General features: G+C 51.2%; 3 protein-coding genes across 3 annotated transcripts in view; 2 read left to right on the forward strand and 1 right to left on the reverse strand.

Annotated features, from left to right (window-relative positions):
• The first annotated feature begins 21 nt into the window (after positions 1-21).
• Positions 22-450, forward strand: FOXE3 (forkhead box E3). The gene has a single exon (XM_006087374.1). The coding sequence runs from the start codon at positions 22-24 to the stop codon at positions 448-450; it is 429 nt and encodes a 142-aa protein (XP_006087436.1).
• Positions 451-10433: 9983 nt separating this feature from the next.
• On the reverse strand, positions 10434-16346 carry LOC106696946. Its single transcript, XM_023752819.1, has 3 exons — positions 16229-16346; positions 15481-15965; positions 10434-11926 (listed from the first exon to the last, which is right to left on the reverse strand). Exons 1-3 carry the CDS (start codon positions 16344-16346, stop codon positions 11612-11614), a joined length of 918 nt encoding a protein of 305 aa, XP_023608587.1. The 3' UTR covers positions 10434-11611.
• Positions 16347-16486: 140 nt separating this feature from the next.
• The window catches only part of FOXD2 (forkhead box D2), a 2196-nt gene continuing 2137 nt past the window's right edge, over positions 16487-16545 (forward strand). Inside the window, 1 exon segment of the mRNA XM_014454655.2 lies at positions 16487-16526. Within this exon segment, the coding sequence (XP_014310141.2) occupies positions 16487-16526 (40 nt within the window).

The following is a 16545-nucleotide window of genomic DNA, read 5'->3' on the forward strand; positions in this document are numbered from 1 at the left end:
TGGACCCGGCGGCCGCCCAACATGTTCGAACAACGGAAAGGGGTCCTGCGGCGCCGCAAGCGCTTCAAGCGCGCGGAGCTGCCCGCGCCCCCGCCGCCCGCGCCGCCCGGCCCCTACGCGCCCTTCCCGCCCGGCCCCGGGCCCGCGCCGCCCGCGCGCCTCTTCGGCGTGGACGGCCTGGGGAGCCTGCCGCCCGAGCTGGCGGGGCTGGGCGCCCCGGAGCCGCCCTGCTGCGCCGCGCCCGACGCCGCCTTCCCGCCCTGCGCCGCCGCCTTCCCGCCGCTCTACGCGCCCGCGCCCGAGCGCCCGGGGCTGCCCCCGCGCCCCGCCGAGCCGCTGCTGGCCTTGGCCGGGCCGCCGGGAGCGCTGGGCCCGCTCGGCCCGCTGGGCCCCGGGGAGGCCTACCTGAGGCCGCCGGGCTACTTGCCGGGCCTGGAGCGCTACCTGTGAGCTCTTCCCCGCAGGCAGGGGCCGCCTGGAGACCAGGACTGGGGCGCTGGGCTCTCCAACTTTGCCTCTTGGATTGAGCACACCTGTTACCTCTTCCCATGGGGAGAATCCCAGTCTCTCCACCGGATTGAACCCTCCCTACCCCACTATGTGAGCCCCTCGTTTCTTCTCCTCCCCGCCCCCCGTGAGCCCCCACCTGTGCGCTTACCACCGGTGCCGGTGCCCTTGTTGATCTTTTTGTATTTTGTGACCAGTCACCACCCATGAGCCCCCACGCCAGGTTTCCCGTGAAGACCACGCCTTCGGAAGCCAGGCTTTTCATCTCAAGCCGCCTTCCTGACGGACTCCTTACTTCTTCAACCTCCCCTGGAGTTCTTACAACACATTAGAGGCCAGACTCCCGGGTTCATGACTCCCTCGCTCTCTTCCCTTCATTTCCCACAAGTTTGAGCCCCAACCCCACTTCCCTGTCTGTCCTCAGTTTCTTACACACACCTGGCCGCGCTGTTCCAGGCCTCAGGACAGTTCTTGATTTCTCAGACCAGCGGCACCACGGGCTCCGGACGGAAAGGGGACTTAGTGGGCTGCCCACCATCTGGAAGATTTAGGGTTGGCTCATTAGGTTATTATTATTTTTTTAAATTAAAACTGATTTGATTAAAAAGAAAGAAGAAAGCTTTCTCTGGGCTTGGTGTGCTGGCTGGTGACTTGGGGGAGTGGTCTGGGGAGAGTGTGTGGGATTTGTTCAGGATCTTTGGTTGTTCATATAGGGTGAGCCCCTGGTGAAGCATCAGGCAGCAGTTCATGCAGTAGGGTTAGGATGTGATTAACCATAGATGTGCACATAGTAGGCTAGTAAATGTCATCACCTGCTGCGTCCCAGAGGCTGGTAGAGATGAGATGGGTGTGCACATGAATGTATTTGGCCAATGGGTTCATGTGCTGTTGTGATTGCTCCCAGCTCCCATGGATGAGGGAGCATTGGCCACTCCAAGTATGTACTTACTGAATGTGCCAAGTACTGCCCTAGGCTTTGGGAATAACTACATCACTAAACAAATGGGCAAGATCCCTGTGTCATGGTGCTTAGGGACCACTGGGGAAGAGACATTACCAATCACTCTCAGAGAAATGAGATAAGTGTTCTATAGCCTTGGACTCAAAGTGCAGTCCCCGGACCTTCGCAGCTCCTGGGATGAAATGCATCACCTTGTTAGGAATGCAGAATCTCAGGCTCCACTTCAGACCCACTGAGTCATCAGATTCTGCACAGTATTCTGGAGAAAAGACACTGGGCCAAGGCTGGAGGCTCAGTTTTAAAAGCTCCCTATTTCAAGAGTGGGACAAGGCTGCAGAACCACACCCTCCGACACACCTCTGGAGCTGGGCCCTGCGCCATCAGCTATGCCCCTTGTCTTACTATATCCTTTGCTAAATTGTGAGCTGGAGCAACAGGGACCTGAACTGATTCAGGACTGTCCCAGCACCAACGACAGGGCAGCACTGAGCAGAGACTCAGAGGTTGCTGCATGAGTTGGCCTTTGAACCTGTCCTACTCTTCCATGCTGACCCAAATGCTAAGCACCAGGCTTTCTCAAGCTCCTCTGCCCCAGGGATCCCAGATTAGTAGGGTCTAGATTAGGTGTGGGAAAAGGTGGGAAGGGATCAGTGTGCCTTGAGTCCAGGGTGAATGTGATTTGCATGTTGCACAAGCCTGATGCACCTCTTTTAGAGACAAGAGTTTAAACCTCTGGGGTGGTGATGCAGGGTGAGGGTGGAAAGTGGGCAGCTCATGGAGGAGAAAGGTGCAGGAAATATGAGGTAGGGAAGACAGTCTTTAGAGATAGGACAGTAGTTCTGCACAGTCTGGTATGAAACACCCTGGTTAGACTCCCTCCCCAGCTATTAACCCCTTTGAGCAAGAGTCAGATCACATTTGCCTGATGCATAGCATCTCTTCACTTAGTATTTGTTGAACGACTGGCCCACTGAATGAATCCCTAGTGTCAATTGTGCCTGACTTACTGAATAATGACTGGGTTGACAGTACTCTGGCACTTTCCATTCTCACTTGCAATCCTCACAGTGACCTTCAAAAGAGGTGAAGGTGAAGGCTACTTCCCCATTTGTCCAATGAAAAAATTGCCCCTCCCTGGGACCCAGCAGGTAGCAAAGATTCAACCTGGTTCTCTAAGGAGTATAGCTCCACAAAGATCAAAATGCAAACGTTTTCTGCTCCAAATGGTGTTACAGCCTCTCCTCCTGCCTCAAAGCTCCTCTTGATAAATTCCTTCCAAATCCAAGAAGTTTCCAGGGAAGGAGACGTTCCTTCTCACTCTGCTGAAGCCAGGAAGTGCTTCTTGAGCTCTGAATTTCATTCTTGCCACCATGGCCATGCAGGTATCTGTCCCTGGGATCTTGGCACAGTGATGAGGAGGTGGGAAGTGTCTGCATGGAAATGCTAGAAAGGTCACTGAACTGGAAAGTAAGAAAGATTTTATTTTGAAATGCCTCTTTAATGTTCTTCCATTCAACAGCATAGAGGGCTCACTCTGTGCCAGCCCTGTGCTGGGCCCATACAGATACAAATATGAGACTGTTGATGCCATCAAAGTTCATTATCTGGAAACCTATATGTCATAGAATGCCCTAAGAATTTTGACACTTGGGTAGATGTTGAAAACACAAAACAAAGCTCTACTCCAATTCTGTCTTTACAAAGCACTAAACACTTTTTTTCTTTTTTGAGTGAAAATAAAGTTTTATTACAGAAAAGCTCCCTGCTGCAGGGAGGGGACCCAAGTGGATTGCAACACTAAACACTTTTAATCTAGAAGCAAGATTTCAATATGGAAGTCTTATTTTTCTCCCCTCTCTCCTTTTTTTGGGGGGGAGGAGGAGGAGGGAGGATAATCTGAATGGAACTTTCAGAAACGTTAAGGGGATACCCCTTCATTTTTGTAGAAACCTGGAAGTCATCTTTAATCTGAAGACATGGTTTTTAACACTTAATTCTTGTTTTTATTGAATTGAAACAAGCATATAATCTAACAGTCCAAATAGCAATGACAAGGGTTTAATGGTGCCTAGCCCAATTTTCAGGACCCTGTTTTGTATCCTAGAACCATCTACTTTCAATTCTTATCTGTCTCTTTTTGAATACACTTCTGTATTTCCATGCTTATACTAGTACTACTCTCTCACAACAGTAATGATTAACTTCCTGTTATGATAGATTGTCATTTACCTCTGAAATCTCTATCCCTTCTCATTCCCACCCAAATAACCAACTTTTGGTTAAAATAATAATTCACATATTATTACTATATAAATATTGTTCTCTGATAGCTGCTAGTGTACCATGACTACAATTCCTTTTGGAGGGAGAGTACAACTTTTCATTTTTCCTGGAATTCATTCAGTGCTTTATTTTTTTCATTTACTTACCTTTCTTTGTATCCATAGCTAAATCTCCCCTAATTTTCATGAGGTCAAACTTATCATGAAATCTATCATTGCTTTGGGTTGTTGTGTTTTCTGTTCCTGGGGGCACCTCTCCCCTGGCCCTCTGTCCTCCAGCTCCAGCCTGGGCTGATGGCTCTCCATGTCTGCTGCACAGATGTGGACCTGTTTCCCTTCACTGTTTTCCTTGGAATTCCCTCCATCTCTATCCTGTGTTGGATTCTCTGCTTCTTGAATTCCATATCTTCCTTTTTGCCGGTCTCTTTGTTTCAGTCAAGGTCAGTTTGGGGGGAAATTTTGCACATCTGAAATTAAGATGATTATTTTAGCGTGAGAAGCTAAGTGTGCACTTTGACAATGAAATGGTTGAGTTAAAGCTGTGTTTTTGTAGCCTTATATTCTTTGGGAGTGGGGACTGAGGAAGAGGAGAATGGGAAGTTGTTTCTGGGTTCAGTGTGCACTAACTCCTAGGAAGGTGAGAAGGTGGCTCAGTGTTATGGAAATGAGGGATGCATGTTTTGGTTAGAGGATGAAGGCAGGGGGATGGTTCTGAGTTCTTCATAGGAGTAAGTGAGCTGAGGGGGTTGCTTTCTGATTTGGGGGGACTTGGAGCACAGGAAGGATGATTTTTGGCCCAGGATGGTGCTGAGCTGGTTAGAGGGGCTGCTGGAGAAAGGCCAAGACCACCCTACGCATGGACAACTGAGTACATAGGGAAGTGATCTTGGCAGGGACACGGGAAGAATAACAGCTGAGAGGCTCCTTCAGGCCATGGGCTTCACCTGGAAGGCAGAAGGCAAAACAAGCAATGTGGACTCTTCGTCATAGTGCGTGGGTCGGTTCTAAGCCCATGTGCAGTACCCCTTTGGGAGATCTTAGAAGTATGAGGTGGGGGTGGAGGACAATTTAGCAAGATACAGGGGCTAAAGTAGTCTCCTTTTAAAAGAAAAAAATTCTGGTGACCTCAAGTATTGACTTTAACTTTAAAAAATTTTAATGCATTTAGTATGGGCAGATATAAAATCCTTAGATTTGTATCTGTTATGCAACTATAAAACAATCTTTATAAATTAAATGCAAACAGCTACAAAATAAACTTTCAAATTCATAATATTAATAAAATATAAAATATTGTTTTACTGAAACCAAATCACTTGCACCTTGAGTGTGACCCTGACTGCTCTATCTCAGGTCTTTTGAGTTTGGTGTGCCTGGAGCCATGTGAGGAGTAAATTCATCCAACATTTTTTTTGTCTTTTGAGTGAACTGTCCACATTCCTTCAGGTTGCAAGTCATGCCATCAACTGGCCCAAACACAGCAGTTCCTTCATTCCACATTGTTTTTAGCCTTATCTCAAGATTAAAGTAGCACTACTTGATAACAAATGCAAATGAGGACTCCAAATATCTGATCTCTGATATTTATGATATTAGGAGGTCATCTAAGTGATCCAAAATGGGCTTATGTGAATGTGTTTTAAGATTTTTATTGCAATGAATACACAACGTTTAAACGTGTTCATATTTCCTACGTGTATAAGAATACATTCTTGGACCACATTTTAAACTAAGCCCTTGAAATTTTAAAAAACACTTTTTATCAAAATAACTCTTAAGTTAGAGAAAAATTGAAATTATAGGCTATTTATAAATTAATAAAGGTGAGAACAGTACATATTAAAATCCATAGGATGTGCTCAGAGGAAATTTCACAGCTTCAAATACGCTATTAGAGGGGATCTGGGGTAGGGTGGGGAGACCAATTAAAAGGCTACTGCAGTATCGAAGCAGGAAAGGATGCTGGTTTGGTGGAGGTAGCAGTAGTGATAGAGAAAAGTAGATGTCCAAAGGTAGGAAAACAATCAGTTGCAGAACCCAGAAAAATAAAAGTCACCCCAATTCTATCTACTTAATTACATTATCAAAACCTGATAGAGGGTTGAGCAAACAAAATCTAGCCAGTCTCACATATACAAGAAGATTCAATATCAGCAAATTGATTCTGGTGGTACATTACAAAAAGGCATGATCAAATACAGTTTATCCTGGACTGCAGGGTAGCATTAGAAATGTTAACTCAATGTTATAGATAATGAAATTGGGGCTCATAAAGGCTAAGTGACTTACCAGGTCAAGCTGCAAAATGACTGATTCAGAACTTGATCCAGGTCCGCCTGACTCCAGTCATCCTTCTCTGAGGAAGAGGCCAGGAGGTAGAAACTTGGACGGAGAGCTCTAGGTACCAATAAAATTCCTCAGACCATCCCAATATTCCCCAACCACTCACACCCACCGTCTGGATCTGGAAAGGTACCTTTCCAAGCCAAGTGACAGGTTTTGGTTTCCTTTTGCTTTCAGTTTTCCTCTTCCTCCCTCTTACATCCTTCCCCTCTCCCTCCCCTCTCCCTGTACTCTTGTCCTCCCTTCCTTGCCCCTCAACAATTTTGTGGGGACAAAAGCGCCACCAATTGGCCACCTTATATGCGCCTGATTTGATCAGGAAATCAGTGGAATGAAGCCAGGATCCATTTGGATGGTATTTGGGGCCAGGGGTGGCTTCTGGTGATTGAAAGGCACTTGCTCCAGTGGGAACCCAGATGTTTGGTGTGTGAGAGGAAAACTGCTGCATTTTCCACCTCCACTGGGAAGCCCTCCCAGATTCTCCCCCCCCCCCCCATTCTTCTTGGAAGCCTTTGGTAACCTTCCCCTGTAGGGGGTTGGGAAAAGGGGTGGGGAGGGTAGTCCTAGGTGCAGAGATCCACTCTATACAAAGGAAGTAGAGGAAAGTGTGCTGGGCTGGGGGTCAGGAAATCTGAGGTCTAAGTCCCTGGTCAAACACTTAGGCAAGGCCTTTCTTTTCTGTGTCCACAGCAAGTCACAACTCTCTCCAAGCTCCTGGATTGTGTCCCTCTTCTCAGCTGATGACTCAGAGGTGCATCCGATACTACCCCTGCCCCAACAGATAATTAATTTTTTAGTCATGCTTCTATTTTTCTTGCATATATAAACCAAAACAAATATACATTATTTTCTCCTTTAAATACACACACACACACACACACACACACACACACACACACACACCTGAAAACATAATGTTTACAATGTTATACATCTTGATTTTTTTTCACTCCACAATATGTCTTGGAGCTCTTTCCAGATCAACACATAAAGAACTTCTTTATTCTATTTTACACAGCATACTATCCCCGTACATAGATGTGCCATTATTTAACCAGCCCCCTACTGATAGACACTTACATTGTTTACAACATTTTGACATTCCCAAACCAGCTGCAATGAGACCTTGTGCATACATTTTGTGTGCAGGTAGATCTGCAGGAAAATTCCTAAAGTGCATTTCCACGCAGCCCTGGCCAGGCACCAAGCTCCCTGTGTGTTCATCCCGGCTCTTTTGTCAGCTGTCCTCTTTTATTTCTCAAAGGGACCCTGGAGACTGGGCTCAGAATTTCTCCTTTTCAAACCTCACTGCCCTCCTCCCAAGTAGCCTTCCCATCAGTATCTCACCAGGGCTCCTCCCAGGTGTTTTGGCCTCTGGGTCTGGGAAGCCTGGGCACTTGCCACCTCCATCCTAGGTGGGGTCTGTGCCCTGTCCGGGGTGATGGCTCCTTTTCCCTTCTACTTCCAAGGCCTGGGCACCAGTGGCAGGTGTAAGGAGCTAGATCTTTGGATCTCCACCATCAGGCCTCCAGGCCTCCTGCCAAATGCTACCACCTCCCCCTTTTTACCCTTCCCATATGGGCCCCAACTGTGACTTCCTTCTTCTGATCATAGGATCATGTTCTAAGATTTGCTCCTCTCTGGCCTCAGATTTCCCATTTCATTGCCTCTAACCCCCCAGATCTGAGTGGCTCCAGCTTTGTGGAAGGAAGTAGAGGAGGGAACATCACGCAGAGCCCCCTGTGAGAGGTATGCACATGACTAAGGGGGAGCCAAACTCCATGGCTGCAAACAAGATCCTCAGAAGCCTGGGAAGCTCTGGATTGGCCCGCACCTGTGATGTCAGTTCATGTGGCAGGTGGCGCCCTTTGGGGCTGACCCAGGCTAGGATGACCAGGAGCCTGGACAGGGCAAGGCGGTGCAGAGCATGATTATTATCATTGCTGTGGATGGCAATCGCTCCCACTTGGAACTGTGGGTAGGGCACAGTAGTTAAGAGCCCTGATTCGGGAGCCAGACTGTCCAGAACAAGGGATGTACTTCGCACAGGTCAGATGAGGAAACGGAGGACTCTGGAAGGGGCAGGAGCTGTCAGAGGCTGCACAGGAAGGCAGGGGCACGACTGGAAGTAGATCCCGGGCCTCTCAACTCAGGCTCCACCACTGTCTTTAGTTGCATGAACAAACCAGGGGAGGTGCATTTTCCTGGCAGGTTGGAGCAGGAATCTTAAAAAATGTTAAGGTTGGAGAGGAGAGCGAGGAACCTCACTGAGGCACCCTGACCTAGGCTCCAACTAGAGTACTAGGTGTCAGCAGTCCCTGAGAGGTGGCGGATAGGAGGTTTCCTTGGTCTCTGTCTCCAACTCAGCTATCTGAATACTTTACAAATAAGGAAGCTGAGGGTTAGATAGATTATTTGCCTAAGACTAATAAGTGGTGGGAGCATAATCTGAACCCAGCTCTAAGATCTCTTACTCTTTCTGCTGCCTCCAAGATTCCTACCCAGTGACTACCTTGCCTACTCACGCATTTCAGCGATGGTACCGTCCAAGTAGCCTATCGCTTATCTGAGGGATGGCCCAGTTGGAATGTTTTCCTTACAGGGACTCACAGAAATCGAGTCTATGAAATTAAACTGAAGTATAATTCCCTTTCGAATAAAAGTCTATGCAGGCAGTTCGGGGTGAAACAGCACCTCAGGGGTTACAGGGACCCAGGATCCTTCTCTCATGTGGCTTTGCTGTTTGCGAAATTCAACTCAAACCAGCAGAAATTCAATTCAATCCAGCTTAAGCAAAAAGGGGGATATCTTTAGAATGCCTGGAAAGTCTAAGGGTCTAGTTTCAGGCAAAGCAGGGGGACTCAACACTTTTATTAAACTCTGTCTTTTCGGGTTGTTTCCCTCAGTGGATGGGCTTCAATGTCAAACAGCACTCTACATGGCAGGAAGGATGGCTGCTGGCAGCTAAGCTCATGTGCTTATCTTCTGATTCGAAAGGAGAACCCTCCGTCCCAGAGTCCCAGAGTCCATATATCACATCTTGTAGAAGGAGTGATTGGCTCAGTTAGGTCACTTACTCCTGCCTGGACCAATCACTGGGCCTTGGACTTGCAATACTACGTTCCATCCAGCTGGGCTGCCTGTCCTCTCCTGGAGGTAAGTGTGAGGGGGACAGAGATTGGACAGTCACATCAGGACTACATGGAATATGGGAGGGGAGGTCTTACCCAACAGAGAAGTGGGACACCCAAAAATTGTATACATGCTCAGTTCACCATATTAAGGAGATTGAGTTTTAAATTGTAAGCATGGGAGCCTCTGGAAGATTTTGGCAGCGTTTGGCTGGTATGATTGGTCACAACCATTTTATTTTTAAAATTTTATTTTATTTTAAAATTATAATTGAAATATAGTATTTTACTAGTTTCAGGTGTACAATACAGTGATTCAACATTTACTAGTGTATACATTATAGAGTGGTCACAACAAGTCTAATAACCATCTGTCACTGTATAGTTATTACAAATGTTATTGATGCTATTCCCTATGCTGTACATTACATCCCCATTACCTAGTTTATAACTGGAAGTTTGTCATTTCAAAGAAGGAAACTGAAGCACAAAAGAGATATTCAATGATTGCTGGAATCGGGGACCATGGAAAAACTCTCTCTGATAGGGAGATAGGTTTTCCTCCCTTCAGAATAGAAGCAATGTCTATTCTCAGAGCACATACTTCTATTGGCGATGTAAGCTAGCTTTCTGGTGAGTCTCAGACCTGAGGAAGAGATATGTTGCACCATTCCTTCATATATCTAACATTATCTAACATTAATTAGTCACATAGGTAACATTAACCAAGTCACATATGTAACATTGAGTATCTACTATGTGTTAGGTTTTGTGCCTGCAGAAGGTAGAGTGATTAAAAATGATGATAATGATGAGAAATATTTATTGAGCTCTTTCGAAGTATCAGGGGCTGGGCTAAGTGCTTTATATGCATTATCTCACTTAATCTTCACAACAACTCAATGTGGTAGGTACAATTCTTATCCCGATTTTGTGGAGGAGGGAAGATGAAAGCAATATAGTGTCTGTTTTCAAGAAGCTTACAGTGGACAGAGGGAGACAGACTGGAAAACAAATCATGACAACTGAGTGAGTTAAGTCTTGGGGAGCACAGAGGCAGGAGGCCCTCTCAGCCTGGCCAGTGTGGGGTGCTGTGGGGGAAAGTCGTGCATAAAGCTTGACATTTGAAATGGACAAAGAATTAAGAGTGAGCAGAGTGCAAAGGTGAAGAGGGGAGAGAGAGCAAATCAGGTATGAGTGGAGTGGAGATAAACTTCAGTCTTATTTTACTGGGAGGGGGAGGAGAACAACAACAGCACACCCACGTAAAGGGTGAGTGGAATGGATGAATTAACAGTCTTTTTGGAGAAAGGCGAGGCTGGAAGCAGTTCTGCTGTGCTGTGCAGTGCTGGAACTGAGGGTTCAGGCTTTAGGCTCTGGGGTACTCAGAGCAGGAAAGGGGGAAGATAGTTGGGCTCTGGAGAAGGCTCCCTTCTGGAAGAGGCGGGATGTGAGCAGCGTTCTGAGGTACAGGTACAGATTGGGAAAGGAAGTAAGCCTGCGCAAAAAAAGGGTCTGGAGGTTATGAGTCCCTGAATGACTTTGCAAAAGGAGATGGGGAAGGGGACCTCGGCGTCCAGTTTGTGACTGCGTGGATGCGCGGCTCCTCCAGAGGGCGCTGTTCCCCAGGAATCCGCAATCAGCGTCTGCAAGGCCAGGACTCCCGCCGGTTCCTCGCTCCGCTGGAGTGGGACTCGGCCGGCTCGGGTCCGCTCCAGAGGCCTCGGGCACCCGGCCAGAGGAGCGTTACCGGTTCCACCTCTGCTTCGGGATCGGAAAGGCTAAGTGCGCGCGTGCGCGTGTGAAATAAGGGGGCCAAATTCGGACAGCTCTGTACCCTTCTCCCTCCTGCCCTGCCCCAATTCAGGGCTCCGGAGGGGCGTCAGGTTCCCGAGGTTGGCTGCTCCTGCAGGCATCATGTAATTGGTCGGAAGGAGGCCGCCGCGGCAGTCGGCCGGGCTGTCCACAGCGTAGTCCCTGTACGCAGCGTCCCAGACACCTATGCAGGCTCGCACCCTCTCAGGCCCTCCTTCCCTGCCAGAGTCTCGCTGCGGGCTCGGAGTGGGTTTGCAGTCCCCTAACCAGGCCACGCCGCTGCAGGCCCTGGGGTTAAAGGCAAGCCCTCCAGGGCAGTCCCCGCACAGATCGTGCGTCCCGGAGGGGAGGACTCAGGACGGGCGCTGGTTGCTCTGGGAAGTAGTAGGGCACCCAGAGCCACTGTTGCCCGGAGGGGCACATCAACCCAACAAACAACTCACACGCGGACAGGGAAACAGACCCGCTGACCCGGAAGCCCGGGACACACTTTGACATAGGGGCGCTAGCTCCCATACACCTGGAAGCGTCCCCTACTTCCTCGCAGGTCTCCCAAGCATGTGGAGCCTGCCCTACCCTGGTCGCTGCGAAGCCGGTCCCCAGGTCGGGCGGTTTGGGAGCCGCGCTGTTTTCACCGTCTCCTGAGCTCGCAACCCTCTTCCCACGAACGAAAGTCGATAGGCCCCGCTGCTCGCCCTGGTCTCAACGCTGCACGGGCCATCGGGCCATCGGGTGCTCAAGCGAGCCCCCACCACGTAGTCCCGGGTAGGTGGGGCTGGGAGGGGACTGTGGTCAGGCGTAATGGAAGGAAGAAGACGTTTCCTTCTAGAAGTGGAGGAGACACCCGTGTGGGGGGTGCCGCAGAAGCGCCCGACCCTGAGCGGCGCCTGGAGGGAGGGGAGGGGGGTGGGGGAGGTGGGCTTCAGCGGTGCAGGCGCATATGGAGGCCCGGTTAGTGGTGTGCTTGCAGAGGGCCAGGCCTCTCCTAGAACACTGATCTGAGTCCCGCTCCTGTGTGTAGGGAGCCCGCCGCCTAAGGTTAGCCCTGCAGACCTCGAGTCTCCTGCCTCCTAGCCAGGCTGAGGGCACCATCACCCTGGAGCAGGCAGAGATCTGGGGTGGAAAGATGTTACCAACTACGCCCAAACACCATCTCGTTCCAGAGCTGCAGCCCGGTGGAAGGACGGGAAGAGGGTGGCTGCGGCAAGTCCCGCCACTTCCTCCCAGGCTGGTCAGGTTTGTGAATAAAATGAGAGAAGTGTGCAGACGTCCTGTCTGTCCCCTGGTCCAGCTAAGGCCACGGTTTGCAGCCGGGCCACACTGAGGGATGGATCTCCCCGCTCACTGAACTCAACCCTGGAAAGGCCGAGGGCAATGCAGCCACCCGCCTCTAGCTTGCTCAGTGCCACTCTTTGCCAGTCTCACGATTGACTTAATTATATTCTCATAATCATGGAAGACTCTCTGTCCCCCTGTCCCCCAGCTCTAAGAGCATGTCTACATACATGGACCACAAGGAGGGGAGGGAGGAGCCATATGGGGAGAGACCCGCTGATAGCAACACATCTCAATAAACACATAACAACCTCTCCAGGTTATCAGAACATTTTACAGTAGAAAACTGCCAAAAGGACCCCCCTCCCCCGCCCCCAGCTAATGCTTCCTCCCAGTCGTTTCTGGGTTGCTCATGAGAGGTGGCCAAATAGTGAGGCAGACAAAGAAAGAGGCTGGGCACAAGCCTTGTCACCCCTGCTTCTCCGAGGCTGCAGGCATGGGTGCTGGGCCCCAATCTTCTGGAAAAGCACCCAGGAGGGAGTGACAAGCTCACATGGGTTGCAGAAGCAGGAAGGGCTGGAGCCATGGGAGAAGGGCAGAAAGGAATCTCCAAACCCAGGTGGCCCTTCTCCCAGCCCCCAGTGCATTGTTCAAAACAAAGAGGCCCAGAACCTTGGAAGGGATGAGAAGCTCCCAGAAAACCTTTCCTCGGGCAAGAATGGAGCCTGGCCAGGGGCTAAGCAGTCATTGGGGTAAACGGATCAGGTCTGGGCTGGGAGTTCAGACACCTGGGTCCAACCTAATTGGGGGAATGGGAGCCTTCAAAAGCCTGGAAAGTCATGTGATCTCCTGGGCCTCGTGTGTGTGTGTGTGTGTGTGTGTGTGTGTGTGTGTGTGTGCGCGCGCGCGCGCGTGTGTGTCTGAAGGGTCTGGGTGATGATTCCTTAAGATCATGCACCACTCCCACTTTGCAAAGGGGGATAGGGCGTGGGTTCCCTTTCTGCAATCTGAGTCCCAGCAGCAGTCCTGAGGAGCAGGGCCAGGCAGAGGCAGGGGCCGGCAGCTGCAGCTGCTCTGTAGAGCTCTGCCTGCAGCATTAGAACCAGGATATCTGGGAAGCAAATGCCTCAGCCAGTCTTTCCTGAAGCTGGGCAGGGGACTGGAGCCTGGGGAACCAGGAGAACTCTGGCAAGGAAGGAAGCTACGTAGTTACTTATATTTGCCATTTTAGAAATGAAGACATTTAGAAGGTGAGATGAAATAGGATAGTGCCAGTCTTGTTTTTCTCTCCATTTACTTAGACACTAGCAGAACTGAGCTGGGTTGGAGTTGTGTGGTAGACAGTGTAGAGTGTCTGTGAAGTGAGAGAGATTGAGTGTGCTGGGAGTATGTGTAGGGTTGCCAGATAAAATTAATTTGCTAAATCTAGCAACCCTAGTTATGTGAGTTCTGGAGTCATGAAAGAATTTTTCTCCAAAGGGCCCCCACACCCCCACAAAGCCCTATCACCTAGGAAATTCTGATTCCAGGGCCACTAGTCCCTGCCCAATTTCCTGTCCATGGCTTAAGGACTGGACCTCTTCTCTTTTCCCCAAGAACAGTATTTATGCAGCCCAGCACACTAGGTGGACCCCCTTTGTCGAGGGCCTAAAGAGGAGCCCAGAGGAGTTGCTCTCACAGGATATGAGCAGCCAGCCCTGCCTTCTACCCTCCTGTGGCTCAGGAGGATGAGAGCTCTATCATGAAGATTCTGTAATAAGAGTTGCACCCGACCCTAGTTTGTCTTGTTGGAGAGCCTCGGGGAGTCCCTTCTCTCCTGGGGCCTCTGTTGCCCTACCTGTGGAATTGAAAAGTTAGATTTACACTAGATTATTCCATATACTGGAGGCTGCTGTTAGATGAAAGTGAGAATTCACCCACCCTCACATGGGCTCTGCTGAGATACTGCAAACTGCCTCCCACTCTCTTCTCAGTGCTTATCTGCAAGGGGCCTAATTCTGCACAGTGACTGGTGTGGCAGTGGTAACCCACCGAGTCAGAGGGCTGCACCAGGGCTTGAGATCAGGTGGGAGAATACACCACCTTTGACTCCTTTTCTTTTTGTTTCTTCCCAGGAGTCTTCAAAGTGCTCACAATACCCTCTTCAAACGTAACCCAGAATGATTTGGTTACTTTTACATATTAGTCATGACCAAGGTGTTGTTAATCTTATTTTTACAGAAGAAGAAACAGAGGCATAAAGAGTTAGGAAACTTATCTAAGATGGCAGAGCTGGTAAGTACAGGATTGGGACTCCAGGCTTCCTGCTTTTAATTACTAAGCAAAGAAGGAAACGGAGGCTGGGAAGGGAAAGTAACCTGCTGGCTGTCATATACAGTAGCGAGACTGTGGAGCTCAGTTGGGTCTCAGGCCGCGAGCATCCGAGCTTTGACCACTGCGCGGCGCTGTCGGGACAGCAGCCAGCCCGTATGCTCAGTTCTTGCCTACTTCCAGGGCCCATCTCCCCTTTCACCCCTCAGAGGCTGAGATGGGCCCAGTCAGAGCGGGTGCTACCCGTTGCTGGGTTCCTGGTGGGAGACCACGCGGGGAGAGACAGGCCTAATGAGATGGAAAGGAACCCAGCTGGCGAGAAAAAGGGCACAGGACCAACCCGTGAGAGATGAAGGCAACACTGGCCCGGACTGTGGTCAGGGTTCATTGAAGAAGGTCTCCATGGCAGTCCTGCTGCCTGTCTGTAGAACCTACAAGTCCAGCTAGAAAGTTGGGGGGGGGGGGGCAGCCCTCTAGTGTGACTGGGGTTGGGGGAGAGAGGAAAACTGAGCCAGGGTTTCCCGGACCCACAAACAGACATCCAGGCAAATGCAGGGTTTCCGCAGAAGACGGAGACAAGGATTCACCGAAGGCGAGAAAGACACAGAATCACAACGGATACGGAGACAGAAAAAGTACAGGCAAACGCGGAGCTAAGGCGCGGACCGCGCTCCCGGGAATACGGGCGCCGCACAGAAGCGTGGGGGTAGGTTGGGGAGCGGGGTGACGGGCAGGCGGCGCACTACCTGGGTCGCCGGGGTATCATCCCCGTTCGGAGTCCAGCGGCGCGGCGAGCGGAAGGTGGCGGGGTCCCAGCCTTGCGGAAGAAAGAGACCGAAAAGTCGGAATCTCTCACCTCTCCGAGGCCCGAGGCTGAGAGCTCCAAAGTTTGCTCCTCGCGATGACTCCTGTGCGTCTTCCCTTGGGCCGGCAGCCACTGGGCTCCAGCGGCCCCGCTCCCGTGGCGTCCGTCCTGGCGTCTCAGGGCCCCGATCGCTCTCCAACCGAACTTCGGCTTCGGTGGCCCCGGCTCTGCCTCGGGGAGAGATGATGGGTGGGGACTGTCGCCACTTCTTCTGGCTCCGGCTGGCACCCGCGTGAACCTTAATATCCAGGGGCTGCGCGCACTGAAGGCGGCCGCGGCTCCAGGGAACGGAGGACTGGCGGGGTCTTCGGGGACAAGGAGGACCCCACCTCCCGCCCGAGCGGAGCTCCAGCCGCGGCGGCTGTTGGTTCCCGCCGGGCCCCTCTGCGGAGCCACTCCGCCCGCCCCCTCCCGCCCCGCCCCACCCGCTCGGGGAGCTCCGCCCCCGGCGCGCGCTCTTCCGCCTTGGGCAGCCTCTAGGCGGGAGGGCGAATTCCCCAGCCCCCCAGCACGGGTGGACCCGGGGCCGAGACTGGTTAGGGTGGAAGGACCCCTCAGCTCCTTCCGGGTGCAGGCCCCGCTCCGGCTCCCGGGGCAGCGGAGAGGGCCGCCAGTCGGGTGCCCGCCAAGAGGGGAGAGCCGCGGAGTTAGGCCACGAGGGGGCGCTGCGGAGCTGGGGGACACCCCTCCCTGTCCGCCTCAGTCCCCCGCCCCCTCCCCGCCCGCGCGCAAAACATACTCGCCCCAGAGGCAGCGAAGCGTAATCGGAGTGGGGGTCGGAGCGGAGTCGGGGTACGGCGGGGGCGGCGTCGGGTGCGCCGCATCATGAACATTCGGAGTTGCTTGTGGAAGATCATTTCACCGAGAATCTTTCGGGCCGGCTGTCCAGGGGATATTAAACTTATACTGTTTCACTCGGAGGTGGTTCACATTAGGGGGGAACTTTTTCGCCTCTGAGGTAACGGGTCCCCGGTGTTGGCCCTCCCCTGTAGTTCGCATGGCGCCCCCCGCAACAACACATAATATTTCCTCCGCCTGTTTAAATTATTTCTCTAT

This window comes from Myotis lucifugus, unplaced genomic scaffold (assembly GCF_000147115.1).
Source record: "Myotis lucifugus unplaced genomic scaffold, Myoluc2.0 scaffold_37, whole genome shotgun sequence".
Taxonomy (NCBI): domain Eukaryota; kingdom Metazoa; phylum Chordata; class Mammalia; order Chiroptera; family Vespertilionidae; genus Myotis; species Myotis lucifugus.

Excerpts from the sequence above, each read along its gene's own strand:
- FOXE3 (XM_006087374.1), top strand. The coding sequence starts at position 22 with ATGTTCGAACAACGGAAAGGGGTCCTGCGGCGCCGCAAGCGCTTCAAG.
- LOC106696946 (XM_023752819.1), bottom strand. The coding sequence starts at position 16,346 with ATGATCTTCCACAAGCAACTCCGAATGTTCATGATGCGGCGCACCCGA. Across the intron at positions 15,966-16,228 it reads CTTCGCTGCCTCTGGGGCGA|AGGCTGCCCAAGGCGGAAGA; the intron begins GTATGTTTTGCG and ends CCTCCCGCCTAG. Across the intron at positions 11,927-15,480 it reads CAGCCTCGGGCCTCGGAGAG|GCGCCGCTCAGGGTCGGGCG; the intron begins GTGAGAGATTCC and ends CCCTCCCTCCAG.